The sequence below is a fragment of the Vombatus ursinus genome, unplaced genomic scaffold (genome assembly GCF_900497805.2).
Source record: "Vombatus ursinus unplaced genomic scaffold, bare-nosed wombat genome assembly UNPS02014874.1, whole genome shotgun sequence".
Taxonomy (NCBI): Eukaryota; Metazoa; Chordata; class Mammalia; order Diprotodontia; family Vombatidae; genus Vombatus; species Vombatus ursinus.
Genome location: NW_020954652.1, coordinates 17,812,353 through 17,838,237, shown reverse-complemented (window position 1 = coordinate 17,838,237; position 25,885 = coordinate 17,812,353). Strand labels below are relative to the sequence as shown.

Sequence of the window (25,885 nt, the reverse complement as noted above, 5' to 3'; positions counted from 1 at the left end):
CTTGACATGCATTACATTGGAGTTTAGTCTAAAACTGGTCCCCCCCAAGGGGGCCAGTTCAGAATTGGCTTGTTTTGGGATTTGGTGGTACAGCATTATATATCCTTTCAACAGGGGCTCATATCAACCCGCCATCATTCCACCAGACTACTCCCAGCCTCCATCTCTCTGGGCAGGGATATCTCCACCCACGCCTGAGTAGGATAAAATCAGTTCCGGCTTGAGTTGGGTTTGATCAAGATTAGAAGATTCAATGCAATTTCATTATCAGAGATGTCCTTCAGAAGAACTTTGAAGCAGAAGGCTGGCAGGGTGGAGCTCTGAGTCTCTAAGACACAGATTACCAAGGGAAATAAATAATTTTTAACAACGCACATGTGTGTATACATACATATATGTGTGTGCACATACACACACACACGTACACACACACACAGTCAGAAGTGAGACTTGAACCTCTGTCTTCTTGGCTTTGAGGCCAGTTCTTCTTCTGTTATAGTCAGCTGCCTCTGCTATATAGGAAGGAGATTTGAACTTGAACCCTATAGGTGCTTAGTGTATATCTTATAGGAATCTGTGAACTATGTCAAAGGTTAGAAGGGGCTCAGAGTCTACCAACTTGGCATCCTTGATAATACTCTCACCTGTGAAAGGCATATAGACCTGCAACATCCAAAGTAAGGGGATTTTCAATTAGATATCTGACTTCACTCCACAACTCTGTGTTTAGAGCTCTCATCCATCCAATGTCAGATGGTGGTTTTTTTTTCTTTTGTTGAATTGAAAAAATTACTGGAAAACCTGACTTGAATACTTACATCATTTCAATGCCCAGGGCTCTGTAGGTTGCTTTGCTATTTAAGCAGAACAGTAAATGCTGGAGAAAGTGATCTTCCCTAAGAGATGAGGCTGTTTAAGCCATCAGCAACAAGGGCAGCAGGAACAGATGGAGGCCTCTTCTATCAGTGTCTCATGTTAAGGAATAAGCTATTTCAAATTTAATGCTTTAAATGACTGGTAGTAAATAAAATATTTAAATCAAGCTATAAGGAGAGAGCTGTAAGTGATTGCCAAATATATTTCCAAAATTAAAAAATAAAGGACACATATCTATAACTTATTCATACATAATTGTTTGCGTGTTGTCACCTTCATTAGATGGTGGCTCCCTGGAGGGCAGATACTGGTTTTACTTTTCTTTGTATAATAATAATGATAATAATAGTAGTAGTAATAATAATAATAATAGCTAGCATTCTAAGATTTACAAAGTGCTTTACAGATATTAGCACATTTTATTCTCATGACTACCTAGAGAGATAGGTGCTATTATTATTCCTATTTCACGGGTAAGGCAACTGAAGCAGGCAGATGTTAAATGACTTGCCCAAGGTCATACAGCTAGTAAGTGTCTGAGGCTGAATTTGAAGTCAGATTTTCTTGATCCTAATTTTCTTGGTTTCATCCTATGAACCACTAAGCTGCCTCCCCAACTGCCCCTGTTTGGTATAGCTCCTTGAACAAAGTTGGTGCTTAATAAATGCCTTTTGTTCTGATTTGTTTTTACTTATGGTAAATTTAGGTCATTATATTAAGAATTCTATGACAAATTGACTAACCTATTTGAGCAAGGGAAGAAAGGGGTCGTATATGGTGGATTATCTGTCTTGCTGAATTATCTTTTGCTGCTTAGAATCATTGGTTCAGATGAATTATGCTGTGTTAAGACAATTGAAGTCTTCTATTTTTATTTTGTGGCTTTTTAAAAGGTATTTCCTCCTCAACTCATGCTAGTATACTCAGGGCTCTATTTGGATCAAGAGGCAGGAGTTAACAATGAATCTTAATCATACCAGTGATCAACAATAATCGGCATCGCCATGGCCACCACCATGACCACCACCGAAGGGCATAGTGGATGGAAAGCTGACCTGGAGCCAAGAAGATGGAGTTGAAATCCCACCTTTGACACATGTTGGCAAATGGTTTAGTCTCTCTATGCCCTAGGCAACTCTCTGATACTTTTAGTTGTAGAGAAGTACTTACCTAGAGTGGTAGAAGGGATTTCCTCACAGGTCCAGTTCCTATTCCCTATTAATGATGGCAATGATAATAATAGTATTTAAAAGCAGCATTGCCTGACACCTATCAATGATTCTGTCATTCAGAAAAAAAGTCAGTTTAAGAGCTCATTTGTAGAGAGCAACTTAGAATTTTGACCAATACCCTCCTATTTTTTTTAGGTACATGATGTGATCAAATAAGGTCATATAGGTTGCCCTGGGAAACTAAACTTCTTATAACATTATTTCTATAAAAATAGTGCATTCAGAATTACAAATAACTGACCTAGAAATGAACTTTTTTTCAGACTGCTCTGTCATATTCCCTCTGTTTTTGTTCAACTTTCTTTTTAAATGAACAAGCATTTATTTTCTCTTCCTTTCCCTTTACGCAAATTAAAAAAAAGAGAGAAGAAAAACAAATTCCAATAGTCAAACTAAACCAATTCCCACATTAACTTTACTCAGTAATGTATGTCATATTAGGCAACTGATTCAATCTCCTGTCTGTCAGGAAATGGGTCAAATGTTTCATCATTGGTCCTTTGGAATTGTGGTTGATCATTGCAATGATCAAAGTTCTTACATCTTTGAAAGAGTTTTGTCTTTAAGTGGGCCTGCCTATACTACACTTTTGTGAAGGATCTAAGTGGAATGAGTAAAGCAAAGTCATAACTAGGAGGGGTTACTGGAGTCCTCATCCAAGACTCCGAATAGAGAAGTCACTGAAAGGAAGAAACTCCTTGCTTAACACTGAGTTAGCAATAAATTCAAAGAATACCTCTGAGATTTCAGGCTAGATTAATTCATCCTCTCCTATCCAAGATCTCGGTCTTGCATCCTTCTATCTCCTTCAACTAGGTGCACTCATTTTATAGCTTGATCTAGGGGAAAAATTCCTAATTATAGCACAGTGATATTGACCTATCTGGGAATTACAATTGAAAGTGAAGAAATTATATTAAATGTTGACCATTTATTTAATAATGATTTTAGGAACTTGTAATTTCAGGGATATAGAAAACTCCTACCGAAGCAGGTTGTGATAGCTTTAATTCACAACACTAGTGTTGCTTAGTGTGCTAAGAGATTGAGTTTCCCAGAGACGTACAGCCAGTACACATAGAAGATTGTATTCTAACCCAGGCCTTCTTGTCTTTGAGGTTAATTCTTTTTACTATAACTTGGGCCTCTCAAATAATGATAGAAAGTAATTAAAAAGCATTTCCTAAATAGCTATGGTGTGTGAAGCACTGAGAATACAACACTGAACAACACTGAAGTAGGTACTACCCTCAAGGAGCGTATATTCTATTTGCAGATGCCTCACACACACACAGAGTATGTCTATATGCATGTATGCATATAATTTGCAAAAGCTATATGTATATACACACATGTATATATGTATATACCTATGTATATGTGTATGTATGCATGCAGCTAGGTGGTAGATTGGATAGAGCACTGGGCTTGGAATCAGAAAGATTTATCTTTGTGAGTTCAAATCCAACAGCCTCAGAGACTTACTAACTGTGTGACCCTGGGCAAGTCACTTAACCCTGTTTGCCTCAGTTTCCTCATCCGTAAAATGAATTGGAAAAGGAAATGACAAACCGCTTGCCAAGAAAACCCCAAAATGAAGACACAAAGAGTAGGGAACAACTGAAACAACTGAACCACCACATTGTGTGTATGCGTGTGGGTGTGTATGCATGTATGTGCAAATTAATTTGATGGAGATGCATTATGAGAAGGAAGGATTCCCCCCTCAATGAAATAAAATAAAGGTGAGGTAAAAAATTCAAAGCCTGAGAGGCAGCTTGAACAAACCCACAGAAAAAGAAAGGGAATTTTGTGCATGTAGCATGAGGCCAGTTTGTCTGCAACATAGAAGTATGTGAAGGGGACTAATTTTTAATAAGCCTAGAAAAGTAGACTGGAACTCATTTGTGAAGAGCTTTAAATGTCAAAATAAGGAGTTTGCATTTTACCGTAAAAACAATAGGGGTCCACCTGAGCTTTTTGCATAGGGAAGTGTCATAGTTAGATCTCTCTTTTAAGGAGTATTACTTTGGCAGAACTGTGCAGAATGAATGTGGGTGGGTGTGTAGATTGACTTGTGGCAGGGAAGGCTGTAGTAGTCAGCCTGGCTGACTGTAGATCTCCTGACAGTTGTCCAGGTGAAAGGTGATGAGGTTCTCAATGAACATCTTGGTAGTACTATTTGAAGGAGACTATAGATAAGATAAGACTTGGTGGAGATAGAACTGCCAATACTTGGCAGCTGGTTAGTTACAGGGATCGAAGGAGAGAGGCTCTTCAGTTAGGAATAAGGGTGATTGGAAAGATGGTGGTTCCCTAGTCAGAATAATGCAAACATAAAGAAAAGGGAGAATTTAAGGTGAAAGGTAATGAGTTCTTTTTTGGACATGCTGAGTGCTTACAGTATTTCCATTGGGAAATTTCTCATGTGCAGCTGGTGATGCTAGAATGGAGCTTTAGAAGTCAGACTGGGGCTGGATATGTAGTTTTGTGAGTCAGATATATAAAGATGATAATTGATCCAGAGGGAGCCGATGAGATCACTGAGTGTATAGAGTGAGGAGAGGGCCCCAGCTGCCATTTATGCTGTACTTTTAAGATTTGCAGAGTAATTTATCTACTTTGGACTTATTAATCCTCACAGTAACCCAGTGAGGTAGTTAATGCATGTGTTTTATTCCCATTTTGCAGATGAGGAAACTGAGACCAGGACAGGTTAATGGAACTTTGTCAGTTGAGTGCTGGGTAGGATTTAAAGTTGTCTTCTTGTTTCCAAGTCCCCTGCTTTATCTACTATGCCACAGCTAGCTGCAACAGTAGTAAATGGGGTTTTGTCTCTTTCAGTTGAAAAAGAATAGGAAAGGGCATCCCCTTTAACAAGTTCTGTCGATGTTGTCCGTTATATTTGACTGCCCTTTGCTATCAACATCATCTTCATTTTTGTAGCCTAGTGGTGAATGTTGTTCTGACTGTTCGGCCTGATTCCTTTTGTACCACTTCATAAAAGTCTTCACATATTTCTTTGAATTCTTTATAGTCATCATTCTTCGTGGAACAATAGTATTCCATTATATTCATATATAGCAAGGTTTTCTGCCATTTCCAAACTGTTTGGCACATATTTTTCATTATCTTGCTAGCAGAAAAAGTGTTCCTATTATCAATTTTGTACTGATGGATCATTTATTGCTACTGACCTTCTTGGTGATATAAGGACAGCGAGGTGGCACAGTGGATAGAGTGTCAGGCCTGGAGTCAGGAAGACCTGAGTTCAAATTTGGCCTCAGACACTAGCTTTGTGACCTTGGGCAAGTCACTTAACTCAGTTAGCCTCGGTTTTCTCATCTGTAAAATGAGCTGGAGAAGGAAATGACAAATCACTCCAGTCTAGTATCTTTGCCAAGAAAACCTCAAATAGGGTCATGAAGAATTAGCAGTAGGATTTCCTGGTGAAAGCATATAATGATCATTTTAACTCTTTTTGAATATTTTAGAATTGATTTTCAAAAAAGTTGGACCAATTCACAGTAAGGAGTTTATATGTTTGGTTTTCTTCCTCCTCCCCCTTCCCTCTAACATTGAGTGTTTCCATGTTTTACCATCTTATCTGAAAGAGATGTACATGGTGGTGAATTCAGGGCTGTCCTTGGAGTCAATGTGGCTTGAACTCTTGACACTTCTGGGTTATGTAAACATGAGCAAGTCATTAGACCTCTCAGTGTCCCCAGGAAACTCTGTAAGGCTTTTTCCTACCAGGGTGGGTTGTCAATATGCGCAGATACATGAAGGCTTTATACCCAGTGTACTCTATACTAATGAAATTACAGGTGGTACAATGAATTGAGCCCGGGGCATGGAGTCAGGAAGACTCTATATCAAATCCTATCTTCAGCACTTATTGTGTCACTTAAACTCTAAATAGAGTTGTCTCAGTCTTCTCATCTGTAAAATGGGGATGATAATAACTTCTACCTTGAAGAGTTTTTGTGATGATTAAATGAGATAATATTTGTAAAATACTTAGCACAATGATCGGCACATAGGAGGCACTATGTATGTGCTTATTTGCTTCCTCTTCCACTTGCCTTCCCTTCCCCTCTCTACTAAAAAACTAAACAAAACAAAAACAAAAAAAAACCATAAACCACCAGTCATTTTAATTGAATTCCTGTGACTATTATTGCACTTTTAGTGTTTTAGACTAAATGTTTTACTAAATACTCCATGATAGAAATCCGCTACAGGGATTGTAGTACAATTATTGTTCACATTGGCATAATAGATGAAGCTTTTTTTTTGCTTTGTTATCATCTTCTCTTGTCTTCTCAGCGGGATTTAAGTGTCTTGAACACACGATTATTCTAGTCTCTAGTGATCATCCCTATCCAATGACAGGAACAATCACCCGATAATCATTTCTTAAGCTCCTACAATGTGTTGGACAGTGGGGATTTAAACACAAAAAATGTTTCCTACTCCCTGGGAGCTTAGTCTATGGGAGTGGGGTAGAGTGAGGAACCAACAAAGATAAACAAAAGCATAAATAGAATACATACAAATGAATACAAAGTAGTTAACTACAAGGTAGTTCAGGATGAAGTTTACTAACAGTTGTTTGGGGATAGTAGGGAAGGAGAAGGCATTAAGAAAAGTGATGATTGACTGGTATCTTGAAGGAAGAGAAGGATTCCATAAGGCAGTAGTGAAAAGGGAGCATATCTCAGATATGAAGAGTGGTTGGTAAAAAGGCAGGGAATGGGAAGATGGAGTTCTGTGAATGAAGAAGAGAGGGAAAGGCAGTTTGGCTGGATCCCTGGCTAGGAGGGAGAATAACATATGATGGAGCTGCAAAGGTGGGCTGAGGTCAGGTTGTGAAGGGTTTTAAAAGCTAAAAAGAGGAGTTTTCATTTTGTCCTTTATGCAATAGGGAACCAACGGGATTTACTGATTAGGGAGTCATATGGTTAGATCTGCACTTAAAGAAAATCACTTGGGCAATAGTGTTTAGGATGGATTGAACTGGGGAGAGACTTGAGACAAGTAGACCAGTTAGGATTAGAGTTTGTTTCATTTACCTAAATGAGAAGTGATCAGGGCAGAAATTGTTTCAAGTAGAATGATGCCTCCAATCTAGAAAGTTTTTGTTTGTTTGCTTTTGTGAATACTCATCTGTTGATTATTATTATTGGTCTTAGAACTAGGAAGACCTAAGTTCAAATGCTGCCTCTAATAGCTACTGCTTGTGGGACCGGGCAAGTCACTTAACTTTTCATTGCCCTGACAACCTTCTAAGATTGTAAGCTACAGAGTAGGTGTGAATTTCCATTGGTAGAAGGAGTTTCCTGATCTCTGCTTCTAAGTAAAAGATATATAGATAATAGGATAAAAATATCAAATTAAGGACAGATGTTGAGAATAAAAATATACTTTATATGCTGTGGGGTAAGATTTAAGGAAATTCTCTGTGGGGTGGAGAGGTTTTTCATGTTTAGACTTGGGATGATAGGAGAGAAATGTCCACCCTTCTTTATTGACAGTTTCATAGAGATGGTGAAATTACAGAAGCTATTCAAAGCCATTTTGTGAGCTTCAGTTTGAAAGGTGTCTAGTTCAGAGCAGGCCAGGGTGATGTAGTGCAAATAACACAGAATTACTTTAGTTCTTCATCCATTTTTTGACCTTGGTCTCCCCTCTGTTCTTCTATTCCAACAGAGTTGCAGCTTAACTCTCTGTCCATTCTCACCTCCATGCCAAGACATCTTAATGGTGTGTGTACCCTGCTAGCCAGGGTTCTCAAGGAAGCCCCAGTGTCTCCCTATCACCTCTAGGGGGAAAAAGAAATACAAATTCTCTATTTTTAAAGTTGTCTTGTAATTTCCAGGCTTACTGCATTTGAGTCAATTAACCAATCAACCAATAAGCATTTATGAAGTACCTGTTCCAGGACTGTGCTAGGTATAGGGCTTACTAACAGGGAGAAAAAGTTCCCACTCAGAAAGATTTTACATTCTTAAGGGAAAGGCAACAAGTATCTGATATAATATGAATAAATATGAAAATAATAGAGACAGAGACTAGGCCTGTGGTTCATATGCAGTAATATAAAAAGTAATCTCCTTGAGGGCAGACACAATTCATCTTTTGTGTTTGTTTTGTCTTTTTCCCTCCAACAGCCTCACCCAGGGGCTGGCAATGCTTCCCAAAAGCTTGCTGATTGATTGTGGTATGAGGCTCGGTAAAATACAGGGTGGTTACTTTTATCAGCTTTTAATAATCACACACATGGTGGGTGGGAAGGGAGATTAAAAAAATAAACTTTGATTATTTTGCTGCATGGATGAAAGCCTGCTATTTAATAGGAATTGCTTTTTACAACCCTTTGGGTTTCAAACATGTCTTCATACATGCATACAAGGACTGCATGAAAGGCATATAACAGAGATTGTGCTCATGAGGAAGTTGTAGAAATGAGTAAGAGGAAAGACAGAGGATTTGTAAGGAATAAGAACAAGAATTCTTCCACTTGGGAGTAAGAAGGGGGATCTAAACTGAATTAAACTGAGGATAAAAATGAAAGATTTTGAGGGTGTCTGTCGAGGGTTTCTGAATCCCTTAGTGCTGCCATTGGGAGTCACCAACACAGTGTTTCTCAGTAGATTCTGACAATACAGACAGTTTGTGTTGTGAGGGTTAGTAGAATGAACAGCAGCAGCAGCTGTCTGACAGTTGTCTCAGCAATGTAGAACTAGCCCCTCCCCGTGGTGGCTCGGAGCTATGACATTGAACAGGGAGAGCCATCTCCCACAGCCTGCCAGGCCAGGGCTTCAGCTCATCTTCTTGTCAGGGGTGACTTCCCCTGACAAGTAGAACCTTCCCCTGCTAACAGCCGGCTTCATACCAGGGACCTAGGATCCCTGGACCTCTCCAATTTGAAAGGGTACCCCAAAGCCTGATCACATCCACCTTTAGAACAAAGTTTGTTCACCAACTCATTAAATGCATAAGTGGCATTTGAACACCTAAAATAAGGCTTTCTGAGACAGTATATAGGCTTTAACACTCATATATATGGCAACTGGGGCAGAGATTGTGTGAGCTGCTTTTCCCCACAGTCCCCACCTCAAATTCCAGAGCTGCAGGTTGCTACCATAGGGCTCAAAGGTGGAAAGGACCAGCAGCAGAGTCATTTCATTTTTATAGGTCCACAGACTCCTCAGTCCACTTCTTGCCTAGTGGCCAATAAAGGAGTTACTTTAAAAGAAGCCAAGGAAGCTCTGCACACTTTCTATGTAACCCGGTTACAAAAAACATTCTGTTTTATGAGGTTTAAATCCAACCCCAAAGGTGGATTTATTCATTTTTATTTTATAATAAGCAGAAAAGAAAGATGGAAGAAAACCTAGCAGCTTAAGAAGTAATTTCTTTAAAATTCAGCCTCCTCTGAATGGCTAGATGTAGCAGGACACTGAAGTACATTTGATTTATGACACTTTTCAATATTTATCTTTAGTTCCACAGAGGTTGTACTCTCTCTAAGCTTAGCTAAGCTTAGACATCTTTGGCTTTCAGTCTAAGTAAACCTAAGTCCTCCCTTGTCTACCCCTTACTGAATAAAATATCCTTAAACTGTGGAAGAACTATGCAAGACAGTTCACTTTGCTTTATCATCAAGCAACAGAAGCACTTAAAAACAGTAACTCTGAAAGAAAAGTTAATTCAGCGTCTTATAGGTGTAACTTATAAACGAGAAAATGGGGAAGATTAGGCAAGGAAAACATGTGACTTTTGATATCCAGCCCAAATACTTAGGTCCAGTTAAAAATGTTCTGAATCAATGCCCTTTGCTTTCTGAAGTTTTGTTTCCCTGTTTGCAAAGTATCTATTCCAGTATGTCTTTCATCTATTAACTCCTACTACCAAGGATTCAGGAGAGGGAAGGAGTAAGGTGTCCAGGAAGTATTCCTCAAGGACTGAGAGTGGGTGTTTTTTGTTTTGTTTTGTTTTGTTTTTTGGTTTAGTTTTTGTTTTCATTTTTGTTTGTTTCTGGTTTTTTTGTTCTTTCTTTTTTCTTTTCTTTTCTTTTTTTTTTTTTGTAATATAACTCCCAAACTTCTGCATGTGTTTACTGTAGTAGTGTAATTAATATACCTCCCTTGGCTTAGCCCACCAAAGACTGGCACACTCTCCTATGAGTACATACTGGACTGCTTCTCTCATGGTTATCAGCTGATATCAAATCAGTCAGATTTAATTAGCTCCTAGAAATAGATGTTTAATATATTGGTACAGTTCATACAAAACACTCCCCCCTCCCCCCCAAAAAAAGATTGTGTCATACTCTTTTATGAGGACAAATTCCAGGGAAAAGTAGAATCAGTCTTAGAGATCATGTGACAAGTGGGATAAATGACAGTTCTTAGATTTTTATTTGAGTCATCAAGATGTTCCTCATTAATGTATAATGTAACTAAAGAGTCTTGAACCTGTCTTTTCTGTGTCTACAATGTCTTTGATTCCTGATATAGACAGTACTAGTTATTACTGTTTGGAGGACACAGCTAGGACACTGAAGGAAGATCCAAATTCTTTGGTCCTCCAAAGTTCTTGAGGTTCTCCTCTACTCAAGATGGGGGCTAGGAAACTAAGGCCAAGACTGTATTTCTATCTCCAAATGATTCTTTCTTTGGATTTTGGCTAATATGTTCTTTCTTCTCTCCTGGCAGACACTTAGCTCAAATTTAAATTATACGGCTTTATACAAAGCCCTGCCAGGGGATAGTCAAGCCCTTCAAACTTTTTGAATTGATGGATTGGTTCAAGAGGTGTCAGAGGCTTTGTTTATGCTTCAGATTAATTGGAGTGGAGATGTGTTCTCATGTGATAATGTTATGAATTGACTTCCATCCTTATACCAGGTTTAGAACCCAGGAAAGAGGAAGTGGTATGGAAGAAAGAGCCCTGGACTTGGAATTAAAGAAATCTTCATTTGAATTGCACCTCAAACATTTAATGTCTGTGTGGTGATTTTAGCTTTTGGAGCCTCAGTTTCCTCATCTGGATAAGCTGTTGTTTGGAATATTGAATGAGACAGGCTGAGTTGTCAAGTCATCCATGCAACCAAAAGAGCTTTTTATTAAGCATGCCCATAAAACTCACCCACTTTTGGGGGAAAAGCAGTTTTTTTTTTGACCACTTCCCTCTCTGAGGGAAATGATTTTCTTCCTCCTAGAAAAGGTTTGCAAGTGAAAGTAGAAAATGGCAGAGATAGGAACTCACCTTAACTCTTCCAACATTCCCTTCCAAATAACTTTAAAATAACACTTGGAATCAAATTCTGGAATGGCAGAGTCAACAAAAATTCAAGGTGAAACAAATTTCCAGTTCAAGACAATGTAAGAGGTTGGCAGGAGAGGTTTATGATACTGAAGTCATGGTTGGGCCTGGAACAGCACAAACTGCTCCAAAGCAATGCCAACAGCAGTCCTTGAAGGTGACCGCTGCAGTAAACACCTTTCAGGAGATCTTAGCCCACAGATGATAAGAAAGAGATTACAGGACACCCTTTGCTGGAACCAGGTTCAGGGCCCTGTTGCATTGCCCATGTGCAGCTCCAGGTCTCAGTTCTAGGGCAAAAACAAAACAAAACAACAACAACAACAAAAAAAAAAAAAAAAAAACACTAGTGCTTGTGACCACAGTGGTGTAGGGGCACCAGTCATAGTTCCTGTATGGAGAAGAATGCTTGTGGTCACTCACAAGGGAGCAGGGACCCTAATTTCAGATCCAGGGCCAAGAGGAGAACTAGCATCTGTAGCTACAGGGAACAAGGTCCCTTCCTGGATAAAGGTGAGAGCATGGGCAAGGAGAGCAGAAATTATACCTCTCCTTAGATCATACTAATTTGGAAACATTGAAAACTTACATACATCCAAAACTATCACTGAAAACAGCAGAACAAAAAACCTGAAGTGTGGGACAGTGTCTCCTCTACCCCAAGAGCAGAGCCCAACTTTAACATAAAGTTAAAAGTCAAGGAATAAGCTGAAAAATGAGCAAACAACAAAAAGAACCAGACCATAAAAAGTTACTATGGTTGCAGGAAAGATCAAGGCACAAACTCAGCAAAAAGATGATATCAAAATAGCTACAAACAAAGTCTCAAAGAAAAAAAAATGACAATTAGACACAAGCCCAACATGAATTCCTGGATGAGCTCAAAAAGAATTTCAAAAATCAGAGAGGTAGAAAAGAATTGGGAAAAGTAATGAGAGTAATGCAAGAAAAGTACAAAAAGGAAGTTAATAGTTTGGTAAAAGAGTCATAAAAATCTTGAAAAAATAACACCTAAAAAACAAAATTGACCAAATGCTAAGAGAGGTACAAAGATCCAATTAAGAAAAGAACTCTTTAAAACTTAGAATTGGTCAAATGGGGAAAAAAAGTAGGAAAACTCACTGAAGAAAATAATTCCTTCTAAATTAGGATTGGGCAAGTGGAAGCTAATGACTCCATAAGAAGTAAATAAATAATATAGCAAAATTAAAAGAATAAAAAATAGAAGACAATGTAAAATATCTCATTGTAAAAAAAAAAAACTGACCTGGAAATTAGATCCAAGAGAGATAATTTAAGAATTATTGGACTGCTTGATTTAAAAAAAAAAATGTCTGGATGTCATATTTCAAGAAATTATCAAGGAAAACTGCCCTGATATCCTAGAACCAGAGGGTAAAATAGAAATCAAAAGTATCCACTGATCATCTCCTGCTGAAAAAGATCCCAAAATGAAAACTCTCAGAAATATTATACCCAAATTCCAGAGCTCCCAAGTCAAGAAGAAAATATTCCAAGTAACCAGGAAGAAACAATTCATATTATTGAGTCACTATGAGGATAATTCAAGATTTAGCAGCATCCACATTAAAGGATCAGAAAGCTTGTTATGCAATATACTGGAAGGCAAAGAGATTAGGATTACAACCAAAAATTACTTAGTAATTCAGAAAAACTTAGTAAAATCCTTCAGGAGAAACTGCAGACAATATAAAATACATCAGAGTCTACCTGCTGAGACAAACCCAGGAAGTATATGAACACAATTACAAAATAGTTTTCATACAAATAAAGTCAAATCTAAACAAATTGGAGAAATATTCATTGTTCATGGGTAAGCCAGTCCAATATAATAAAAATTACATTTCTGCCTAAATTAATTGGCACATGAAACAAACTACCAAAATTTATTTTGTATAACTAGAAAAAATAACAATCCAATCTGGAAAAGGAAAAAGTCAAGAATATCAAGAGAATCAATGGAAAAAAAGTGAAGGAAGGTGGCCTAGAAATACCATATTTCAAACTATAAAGTGGTAATTATAAAAAGAATCTAGGATTGGCTAAAATATAGAGTGATGGATCAATAGAATAGGTTAGTTACTATTTGACACAGCACTACTACTACCATGTCTGTATCTCAAAGAGATCAAAGAAAAAGGAAAAAGCATTGATATGTACAAAAATGTTTATAGCAGCTTTTTTCGAGATGGCAAACAACTGGAGATTGAGAGGATGTCCATCAATTGTGCAATGGTTAAATAAGTTGTGGTATGTGATTGTAATGGAATATTATTGTGCTATAAGAAATGATGAACAAGATGCTTTCAGAAATTCCTGGGAAGACATATAAACTGATGCAAAGTAAAGTGAGCAGAGCCAGGAGGTCAATAGCAGCAATATTGTACAATGATCAACTGTGAATGACAACTACTCTAATCATTACAATGATCCAAGACAAAAAGGATTTATGATGAAAAATGCTATCCACCTCCGGGTGGATATCACCTCCAGAGAAAGAACTGATAGAGTCTGAATGCAGATCAATGCATACTTTTTAAAAAATTTCTTTTTTTTCTTTTTGATCTGTTTTCTTTAGCAACATGGCTAATACAGAAATATATTTTTCATGATTTTACATGTATAATCTGTATTAAATTGTCTTTTCGAGTTGGGGGTAGAGGAGAGGGGGATAGAGAAAATTTTGAACTCAGAATTTTCAAAAATGTATAGTTTAATTTTTTCATGTAATTGAGAAATATTTAATATTGGAGAAAAAAGTATAAGTTTACCTAGCTTTTACCCACTTGCAGCTTGCATCTTATCTATTTATTCTTTAGGTCTCAGGAGGAATGTAGTTTTGTATGTTATTTTTTTTCTCCCTCTGATACCTTGTATCTCAATTAAATATGTAATTTGAGCCTACTCTTAGTTTGCACTGAGAAATAATAATAAGTTATTTTTATTAAAGCTTAATACATTAAGTCAGTTCTCCTTATGGATAGTTTCCCTTCTGTTCCCATGTTCAACATGAACATTCAAGCAGGCAGAGTTGGCACAGATTCAAATGACCATCCAGATTTTAATACATTATCCCAAGCACACGGAGAAACATTTAAACACAGTACTGTTTGTAGAAATAGGAGTTTTAACGATATTGCCCATAGTCTGCAATTACCAGAGTGGGAAATGGAGGCTGACTTTTTTTCCAGTCTTTTTTCCATTGGGGATTGGATGAAACAAAGTAGTGAACAAGAGTCAAGTGGATCTCAGTTTACCCAAGGGGAGTTTCCAAGGTGGTTTTAGCAGTTGACCCATTCTTTCCTCTAACATTGTAGTTTGCTTGACCTGGAATTCTGACCCTGGCTCAACAGGGCTCGAATTCGCCATTGAATAATTGAAGTATTTAAGGATGCTCAGATCAACTAATTTTGGTAAAGTTTAGCATATTATAGACTCTGGTTGAGAAGCTGTTGTAACTCCAATGTCTACTATTTCCTATCATTATCTTTCTTGCTTGACCAGAGTGTGCCTTTAAAATTCTGAGCCAAAAACCCTTCTGGATAGTAAAGTCTGAAATTCTCTGGAGCACAAAATAACACTAGAGAATGGACTGCTGGCCAGCCTGGCAATCTTTCCCCCTTCCTATTTGTTCCTCATGCCAGCCATTTTGGCAGAACTCCAAAAAGTGGCCTATGTCAATTAATACTCCAAAGATCTTATTTCTTGGGGAAAGATCCCTTTCCTACTAAAGAACTTTAATCTAATACAATCCAATCAACATTTATTAAGCTCTTACTATATTCCAGGCATTGTGCTAAGCACTGGGGATACAATTAATAAAAAGAAAGTCTCTGCCCTCAAGGAGCTTATAGTCTAATGATGCGAGACAACACACAAAAAGAGGGGGACACATCAAGGGGTATTTTGTTCCATGGAGTAGATAAAACCAGGTAGGGCCGTAGATGTAGATGGGAGTAAGCCCAAAATTTCAGTCTGCCTTCTCTAAAGGGAGGTATTGGGAGGAGTTTGGTGCTCCACCCTCTAGCTCTCTAATCAGAAGCGAGAAGAGGGTGAGGGAGGTGGTGTCAGTTAAGCCATGAGTTAGGAGCTTGGTGTTGAGAAGTATTGTGAAGATCGATGTGATATGTGTAATACATCATATGCATGCTAGTTAATGTGTTGTTTGTTGGGTTAGATAGGCCCAGAGGGCCTTAGATTTAGATCTTGATAATCTATTTTTTCTATTTTTAATTGGTCATTCTTCAGCCCACTGATAGTTTACCATTCTTCTTGTATATCTCATGGATTTTGTTTCAATAATTGGATAAGACTTCCTTGGGAAGAATTTACTCCCTTTATGGTTTTCAGCTAATCATCTTTTCTGACAGATAAGTTTAATTGAACTTAATTTTCACTTTCTCATTTCAAATAAACTTCTAAAAGTATCTTGAAACTTTTTTCCTCTTTGAAACTGAAAGAAATAACCTCTTTATGCGTTAAATATCCCAAGATCCTTTTTAAATGTTTTCTATCCTGCCAAAGTGTTTGGTAAATCCAGATTAACCCCAACACTATCCAATTTTTTTTTTGAGAATTATTATAGGAGTTTTCCCATAAAGCCCTCTAGGTACCAGATCTTAAACAAAAGAGTTACTTGCCCATGTTCAGGAATTGAGTTCAGATGTTATGTTGAAGCTATTAGAAGAGATTGGAATTAGGAAGTAGTGTAAAGAAACCCTTTGGAATGAAGGTATATAGAAATAAAATCTGGTTTTCCTTCTGTCTAGATGAATAAAAACTTCATCTTTAGGAAGAAATGTTAAGTACCCTGTCCTGGATGACTTTCTAGTGACTGGGGAAATGGAAAGAGAGCTGGAATAATGTTTAAACCAGTGCCAGAGCTGTCTGGTCTAATTCATTTTCTCACACACACACAAAAATTGCAAATGGTTTTTTAGAAGAGGTCATTAATCGGGTATCATACAGCTCAGAATGCATACAGAGTGCTCTTCTCAACACTTTTGACCTGTTCAAGTAGTTTATGGTAGAAGGATTTTCTCAGGAGAACTCTCCATTTGGAATTTTCTTCCCCACTCGGTTTTAAAAAGTTTGGGTTTATTTATTTCTAGAGCATAGTAATACAGTCTATCTTTTTTATTTCAGGGAGACAGCATGGTATAATGAATAGTGAGCTGGCTTTGGAACTAGGAATACCAGGGTTGAAGACTCATCCCTGATATATACTGGCTATAAGACTGGGGAGAAGCAACTTAACCCCTCAGTGCTCTGGGCAACCTTCTAAGGCAAAATGCTGCAGAGAAGGGGCCAGTTACATTGGTAAAAGGGGTCTTCTTAACCAAGAGTTGCTTATACCAATAAAATCACAGGCCCAATCCCTGTTTTTTCCTGTAACTCATAATCTTCCCACATTCCCTCCTCAAATTGGCTCCTTTCTCTCCCTCAAATTCCTTTATCCTCCCAATGGGTAGCATCATTCAGTCACCTGAGGTAGAGGGGTATTATTCAATCAAGAGTCCCCTATATGAATAAAGTCACAGATCCAGTCCCAATCATTTTCTTTAACTCAAAATCTTCCCAGATTCCTTCCTCAGGTTGGCATCTTCTCTCTCCCAACTTCCTTTATCCTTTTAATGGTACTATCTTTCAGTTACCTCATCTGGGTACATTGAAGTAAACTTGGATTCCTTTCTGTCCCTTGACCCTTGATATCCAGTCAACCTGTTATTTCAGGTTGTTAATTCAGTCCTGTTGATTTTTTCTTCATGAATTCTTCCTTCTTTTCTATTCCCACCACTGTCTCCTCCACTTCAGGAACTTATCTTATAATCTCAAAACTAAGCATAACTTTGATCTATCCTTTGATCCCATAATCATTAAACTAAAAACACTATACTTTACCCCCTTTCACCTTATGGGTCAGGTCTGATTATCTACAAAAGTAGATATGATAATAAATGTTGATATATTCCAACCTGAAATCATCTGAGCTTAACCAAGGTTTAATAGTTACCATATTGAAAATTGTGTTGAAAACTATTTAAATGGAGTAAGCTGTTTGGGTTAAAACATGCTTTTGATAGTTTCTTCATAACAAAACTTGATAGAAGGGATCAGAGATATAATGCTAAGAGAGACCTTACGAGGCCAACCAACCCAATCCCCACATTTTACAGACAAGGAACTGGGGGCCCAGAGAAATTATGACTTACCCAAGTATAGTGATAAACCTGACACATTTTAGGGCTACTTTGGTTTATGGCATTGGTACTGAGTTTTTGTTACTGGTTTTATGGTTAGTTAAGCATATTGCTTTACTGTGCTATTAATTGCTCTAGTGGGAAATTACTTGTTATTGCTTAGAGAACACGAAAAAGTTCGCGTATTAATAACTGGCAGGAAGAAAAACAAATGTCTGTGCATTTTATTTCTATATAACTTGTTCCTTTTTGTGTTTATTATTGGGATGTTTGATACAGAACAATGGAGAGAAAATAACAGTATAGCAATGGACCATGCTTAATTAATTCATTCATAAAACATATAATAGGCATCTACAATAGATAGAGTACTCTTCCAGGTACTGAGAGAGAGAAATATTTTGAATAAATGGGGTTTGCTCTCATGGAACCTATGGTCTTATAGAGAAATATAACATATATGTAAATTACTCTGCTTCTTACCCCTGCCCCCTCCTTTTGGTCTTGATCAGGGATTTCATTCATGTAGAGAACTTCCAGGGTAGAAACTTTCCATAGATGCAGAACTAGTATATAACCTAAATTCTTAATTAGAGAGTTGTCTAAGACGCTGAGAAGTAGACTGAGAAGTAGTCATATGACCTTACAGTCTGTGTGGGATAGAGGCAAGAATTGAGCCTAGGTCTTCCTGACTCCAAGGGTGACCCTTCACCTATTATAAAATGCTGCATCTTACTATCAATCAGCTGACAAGCATTTATTAATCTCCTACCACATGACAAATACTTTGCTACATTCTTTTGACACAAAGACAAAAATGAAATAGTCCCTGGAAGATAAAGCATTTGAGCTGTCTTTTTTTTTTTTTTTGCTGAGGTAATCAGGGTGAACTGACTTGCCCAGGGTCACACAGCTAGTAAGTATCAAGTGTCTGAGGCTGGATTTGAACTCAGGTCCTCCTGATTCCAAGACCTGAGCTCTAACTACTGTGCCACCTAGCTGCCCTTGAGCTGTCTTTTAAAGGATGGGTAGATATCAAGAGAAGGGGGAATGGTAGGGGATCCTGAGAAAAGAATGGACATTGCAGGTCTTGGGAGGGGGAAGCAAATAAGCAAAAATGTGGAGAAGCCTGTGGGGATCCACAAGGTATTCAGATTGGTTGGATTGTAAAGTGATGATGAGATTCTCTTATTGGTAAATTAGGGCATCAACTTACTAAAATCAGACAAATAACCAAATCCAATAGGTTGTCTTATCTAAGAGGAAGAAGAGGAAGGAGAATAAGAAGAAATATTATTGAGCTCCATTTTTATCAGATTACCAAGGAATAATTATTGTCTCTGTTCTGTACAAAGTACTTATCATAGGTGATACGAGAGATACGAAGAAATATTAAAGATCATTATTACTATCAAATGTATATGGATATGGTAGAAAGAAGGTGCACATTAAATGAAAAACCTACAATAAGGGATAATATATAAGTTTTGAATTAAGGAAAGGTGTTCTGTGGGAGGGTTCAACAGTGCCTAGAACAAACTTTTGAAGGGTGACTAGAATTTGGACGCATAAAATTTGCATTAGAAGAAAGCAAGCTTTTCAAAAGTGTATATGCCTTGGGAACTCGGCATATGGGTGGCTCTTGCATCTTTGGGTCAGTAGTATTCTGTAAACCTCCTTGCTCCATTTAGTATTTCACATGGATCAGCTGTTCATTTTCATTTTTTGCCCTCAACACTGTTCCAAATGAATAGTGCCAAGTGATTACAAATTAGTACATAAAAAGCACTAAGTAAATGCTTGTTGACTTGAATACAGTTTTTGATATTTACTGAAGGATAAATAATACTTCCTTGGATAGCATTTTGGTTTCTAGGTAAGGAACATAGAAAACATATGGAGGTTGGATGAATGAATGCAGGATGCTTGGCCTGGACGGAATATGACTTGAGGTGTACTTGAATACTATCTCAAAATATTTGAATAGCTATCATATGAATAGGGGGTTGTATTTGCTTTACTTATCCCCCAGTGGGAAGAATTAGGAAGACCAAGTTGAAGTGGTAGGGAGACAAATGTAGGCTTGTTGTAAGACAGAGTTCTCCATTAGGAGACTGATCTTCCTGAGGTAGAAACAGATTTTCTGTCATTGTAAGTCTTCAGGAGAAGTTGGATGGCTGGCTATATGCTATCCCCACTACATGGAGATTTATGGAGGGAATTATTATTCAGCTACAGATTGGAAAAATGTTTTTTGGGGGGGCAATTTCACCCAATTAGATTTGTTAAGTCCATAATCATTAAATTCCTATCCCTGCCCAAAGACATGTGAAACCAAGGATTTCATGGTTGCTGGTGTCCTCCACACAGCTAACAAAGGAATTTTTCCTAAAGTAGAGGCCACAGTCATACCCATACTCAATATATTCCCATGGCTCCCTATTACATCTATGGGAAACCAAAACAAAACATAAATTCATTGGCTATTTAAAGCTTTTTAAAACCTGAGTCCAACCTACCTTCTCACCCTTATGACCCATTACTCTCATTCATGCAATTTATCATTCTGTCATATTGGCTTTTTTATGATTCATCATACACAACGATTGAATTCCTGACATTATACCTTTGCACTAGCTGTGCCAAGTGTCTGGAATGCACTCTCTCCTTACCACTGCTTAAAATTCCTGGTTTCCTTCAAAACTCAGCTTAAGCTATTCAAAGTTGCTTATTTTTAGAGTGATGTTGTTCTAGTATAAATTGTTTTCTGGCTTCTGCTCAGTTTACTTTTCATCAGTTCATACATGTCTTCCCAAATTTCTCTAAAACTTCCCATTCATGGGAGAAGGGAAGGAAATAAACATTTATATAGCACCTCCTGTATGCCAGGTACTGTGATAGGTACTTTTTTTTTTTTTACAAATATCTCAAAATGATCTTCATAGCAACCCTGAGAGAGAGATAGAGAGATGATATTATCCCCATTTTGCAGTTGAGGAAACTGAGGCAGACAGCCTCTCCCCAGGGTCACATAGCTAGTAAGTGTCTTGGATTAGATTGAACTCAGATTTTCCTGTTTCCAGGTCCAGCACTCTGTCTTCTGAACTACAAGCCGCCTAAATATGGCAATAGCATGGCATGATAATATTCCTACCTTCACATAACATACTTTGTTCCCATTTTGATATGCATCCCCTTTACTTTCCAGTACCTTGTCATCATAAAATGATTAAAGAGCTCTGATAATGACCTATCCCAGTTGCAGAAGATCAATGCTATTAACTATCCCAGGCAGAGAGGTGATGGGCTAATTATGCAGCATGGGGCACACATTTTTGGACACGGACAATGTGGGAATTTGCTTTGCTTAACTCTAAATATTTTTATAAGGATTTCTTTCTTTTTTTCCTCCCAGTGTTGGAGGTAGAAGGGAAAAAAAGATAAATGCTTATTATATGAAAATAATAATTTTAGAGACATATTAAGTACCACCTTCTACATGAAGCCTTTCCTGATCCTCCAACCACTAACCTTATATCTGTTTTGTACCTAGCTATCCATGGTGACCTCCCTTTGAAGCTTCTTAAAAGCAGGGGCTATTTCTCAGTTACCTTTTATTCACACACTAAGCTTGGTGTCTGATATATAGTAAGCATCTAACATCTCATTTATGTGTACAAAATATATACAAGGCTATTGGGGGTGGGGGGAGAGAGACATTAGCAACTAGGAAATCAGAAAAAGATGCATGTAGAAGGTAGCATTTAAGTTGCCTCAATGAAAAAAAATTAAATTTTACTTAAATGTATGTATATATGCATATGGATAAATAGTTTCTGGAGGTGGGTACTAGAAAATAAGGTGATCAGGATGCATTTCATAGAGGTTGCCCCTGAGAAGACCCTAGAAGGAAGTTAACTTCATCCAACTCAGAATTCATGTGTTATTCAGCTTTGGACTTTAATGAACTTCCTATCACATGATGCTTCTATACTCATGCTGATGAATCTGTGGAATTTTGGAAAAAATGAAGTAACCACAGTGTCAGGCACCAGTAAGGAAGCTTACTAATGACTTGTATATTTTAGTTGGAAATCACACTCAATATTTTGTTCTAAATTGCCTTGATTGTTTAAGGCACCCAACATCATGTTGAGGACATTTATAAAGAGCAATGAAAATGTTAGGATTTGGATAAACAAAAATGTTAGGATTTAGGATAAGTATATTAAAACTTCTACTTTGTAGTAGAAGAATAATGTTCCTCATAGAGTACACATACACACACACACACACACATCGAAGTGTAAGATGTTCTGAACTATAAAATGTGCATCATTCATTACTGTACACCGAGCAAGTATTGAGTGCCTACTGTGTTCAGAACACTGAACTAGTTGTTTAGAGGGATACAAATTTTACACAAGAAATGATCCCAGACTTCCAAGAAGAAGAAATTTTATGAAGAAAATAAGTCAACAATATAGATAATTATAAAGCACAACCACCTACTTCGTGATGGCTGAAGGGAAAGGTCTGGCTGAACAGGAAGATGAGGGAAATCTTTCTGTACAAGATGTGACAAATATACAATGAGTGGTTATAGAATCAGAAAGTCTGAGTCAAGTTCTAGCTACTAATTATTTATTAGACACTTGACCCTGGGAATCATTGAGCTTCAAGCCTTAGTTTCCTTATCTGAAAAATTAGGAGAAGCATACTCTACTCATGTGAGAGAGTCATAAAAAAGAAAGCAGTTTAGAGACAGTTTAGAAAGCTTTGGGAACTATTTAGCCTACTTGGAGAAACACACTGCTATACATATGTACATTTCCTATATGAATTGCTTACTGTGTTGTGATTGTATTTTACATGCCAGGGAGAACCAAGAGGAAGAATTCAGACTGATTTGTAAGGAGCTTGTTCTTAGTAGTCATAAAGGAAGGGAATTTTGCTTTGTCACAAGTGACTGACCCCTTATTATGAAAGATAATGAATCATCCAAAGTTAAAACATGAGATAAGTTTGGGGGGTGGGAGGAATTTGTTTTAAAAAATGACTTTACAACCATTTCCTTTTGAGTTATGACTTCTAAAACTGGAATGTGATCCAGAATAGTTTTCTCTTTGAAGCCAACATTTGTCTTAAGAATTTTTATTGTGTCTCTTCCCCTCAACCCCATCCCTGTTTCTTCCCTCCTCTCTCCTCTACAGATTTACACTGACTGGGCTAATCACTACCTAGCTAAATCTGGCCACAAGCGGTTGATTAAGGATTTACAACAGGACATTACAGATGGAGTACTGCTAGCAGAAATCATTCAGATCATCGGTAAGACCTGCACTCTGAGAGAGGGCATGAACAGGCATGTTGCATGGTGAAATGTGATGTAAGTTTAATGTACCCTGAAATGAACCCTGCAGAAATACATCCTGATGTGGCCATATGTTTCCAAGTCTCATACGGTTCTGCTTCAATTTAATTTAAAAAATGTTTACATGAAGATGTTTGCAAGAGGCTGGTGAGCCTATACTTTCAAAATGGCTAGAATTATTTGGTCACATTTACTGAATTGTCAGAGATGAATGCTTCCTGAAACCATATGTCTCCCATGTGTGCATTTTCTGAGCTGGAGTGGCTCATGCTTTCTGGGATTCCTTGAAATTGTATCCCGATCCTGTGCAGACAATTGTAGAGGGTTTCATGTCAGCAGTCATTTGGCACCCGTTAGAAAATTAGCACACCCTTCTTCACACCCCCGTTCTTGCATGATTTGTGCATGGGGAAGTGCCGGTCGCTAACAAGTGTGCAAATCTTGAAAAAGGAAGTCTGCAGAAAAAACAAAACCAAACAAAACAAAGCATTTTTTTTTTCCTGGGGGTTTTATAGTCTGTGATATTTTCCTTCATTCCTCATTTCCTTTTTGTTTTCTCTTTTTACTTACATCCTCAAATTTAGCAAATGAAAAGGTTGAAGATATCAATGGATGCCCCAGGAGTCAATCTCAAATGGTAAGGATTAAATTTATTCTTGGTGTGTGTTCTCTTTTCCTCATGACCAGAGCATTAGAAGAATGAACTTTTAGAATCAAAGTGAAATGTGAAATGCCTTTAGATACTTCTTGGTCACAGGTCCCATTCTGTCAGTTTCTGTCAGTATAAACCCATAGCACAGGATGTAGTAGTAATGGTTACAGCATTTTGTTTTGTGTGAATGCTCATTAACCTACCTCCAGATGTTTTGTCAAATCCTGAACTTAAGAGTTTCCTGATTTTTCTGGCTAATTGAATTTAGCTTTGGTATTGATGTCAATAAATCCCATAACCAATTTTAAGTGGAGCCTTTTTGTCTGAACAACTGGTTTGAAGACTAGGATTTGCCAAGTGCTTTTTTTTTTTTTATAAATAGCATTTTGACTTGTATATGACAAAGTCAAATTTAAACACACTGCCTCCTCAACACTTTTGGAAATAGAACTAAAAACAAGCTGCTGGAAGATCACTAAGCTATGATTAGAAGTTAGAGATGACTAACAACTTCTTCAAGGATCTTGTGTATGAAATGTATTATTTCCCACCCTGTCCCCCTCACCCTTGCTAACTAGTTATGTTCAAAGCAAATCTCATTGCAGCAGACTTTAGAACGGAATAATGAAACTATTTGAATGAAAGCAAAATGTAACCTCTCCTTCCTCATTTTTGCCATCAAGCATTCATTTTTTTGGTGAAAAAGAAAAATATGAAATACTTAAAATGAAAAGGTATCAAGTGGGTTAGCTCTTATTTTTTGTCAAAAGCCTCTGGGTCCATAGCTGTCATTGTAATTGGTCTAGCACAGTGCTCAGCACACAGTGAGTACTTAACACACATGCTTGTTAAACAAATGAATCAGTTATAATGAGCACACAGTAGGTGTTTAATACATGCTTGTTAAATGAATGAATTAAGAATAAATAATGTCAAGGACTAGGGGAAATTTCAAAAAAAGTAATTCTTTGAACCAGAAAAGAATTGTGGAAAGAGTGGTAGACCTCGTGTTGGGAGGCTTAAGATCAAATCCTGGCTTTGAAACTTTTTAGTTGTATAACCAAGGACAAGTCACTGAACTTCACTGAACCTCAGTTTCTCTATTGTTTAAATCTAGATAACAATACTTGCACAATCTCCCTTACAAGATATTTGTGGAGAAAAATGCTTTATAATCTTGAAACTGATATTTAAATATTCATTTGATCTTTTTTTATCATTTCTATTGATATGCTACCTTGTGTTCATGAATCTTTAGCAATCTCAAACTGAAAAAAAACCCTAAAATACATTTTATTTTAAAAATCATCAGTTAACTATTTTATGTAGATTTTTGTGAAATACTGCAGTGATCTCATATAGTACTTACTATGAGAACTCAAGAAAAGAAAAGGTATGCTCTATAGATAATTAGTCTAATAGAGGAAGGTCATTGATCTGGTTGCTTTCAGAAATAAGCTACACTTTGTGAATCAGTGAGATGTGCTTTCATGGACTTGATCCTTTAATGATGCCTATAATTTCATTTCAGAAATTTATATAATAGCTGGAAATCAGATTTTCATATTATCATAGATTTAGAGCTGGAAAGGAGATTGGATATTGCCTAGTTTAACTCTCTTATTTTATAGATGAAGATTCTAAAACTGTCGTTAGAAGTGACCTTAGCTTAGTTCCCTCATTTTATAAATGAAGACACTGTGACAGAGACAGAATTGGAAGGCATGCTCCAGGTAGCTTAATCCAACATCTTTTTTTTTTTTAAGATGAAGAAACTGGGATAATAAGCTTAGAGCAGGAAGGGACATTAGAGGTCATTGAAACTAACTCTCTTCTTTTACATATAAGGAAACTGAGGCTCAAAGAAATTAAGTGACTTACAGGCAGGAAGTGTCTAAGATATAATCCAAACTCAGCTCCTCTGATTATAAACCTGCTACCTTGATAACCCAGGAGTGTGAAGGGACAACCCCTCATCACATAATTAATAGGCAGCCAAGCCAGATTCTCAAGTCTTCTGTTTCTAAATCCAGTATATATTGATGACGAAACCTTCTTAGACATGTCGGCATTCTTTAGTTTTATTTCAACATCAAATAAAAACGGTGTTCTGCAAAACTATGTTTTGGAAATCTCTTAAGAATTCTGTTAATTTGCTTATTTGAGTGTGACAAAATAGGATGCAGGGCTAGACCAC

At 37.3% G+C, this 25,885-nt stretch overlaps 1 protein-coding gene across 5 annotated transcripts in view; it reads left to right on the top strand.

Moving 5' to 3' along the window:
• NAV3 (neuron navigator 3) overlaps positions 1-25,885 on the top strand; it is a 389,994-nt gene that overhangs the window by 29,330 nt on the left and 334,779 nt on the right. For all 5 annotated transcript variants that reach the window (XM_027842471.1, XM_027842473.1, XM_027842474.1 and 2 more), the window contains 2 exons: positions 22,876-22,993; positions 23,621-23,673. In XM_027842471.1, coding sequence (XP_027698272.1) covers positions 22,876-22,993; positions 23,621-23,673 — 171 coding nt within the window. The remainder of the gene's footprint in view (positions 1-22,875; positions 22,994-23,620; positions 23,674-25,885) is intronic.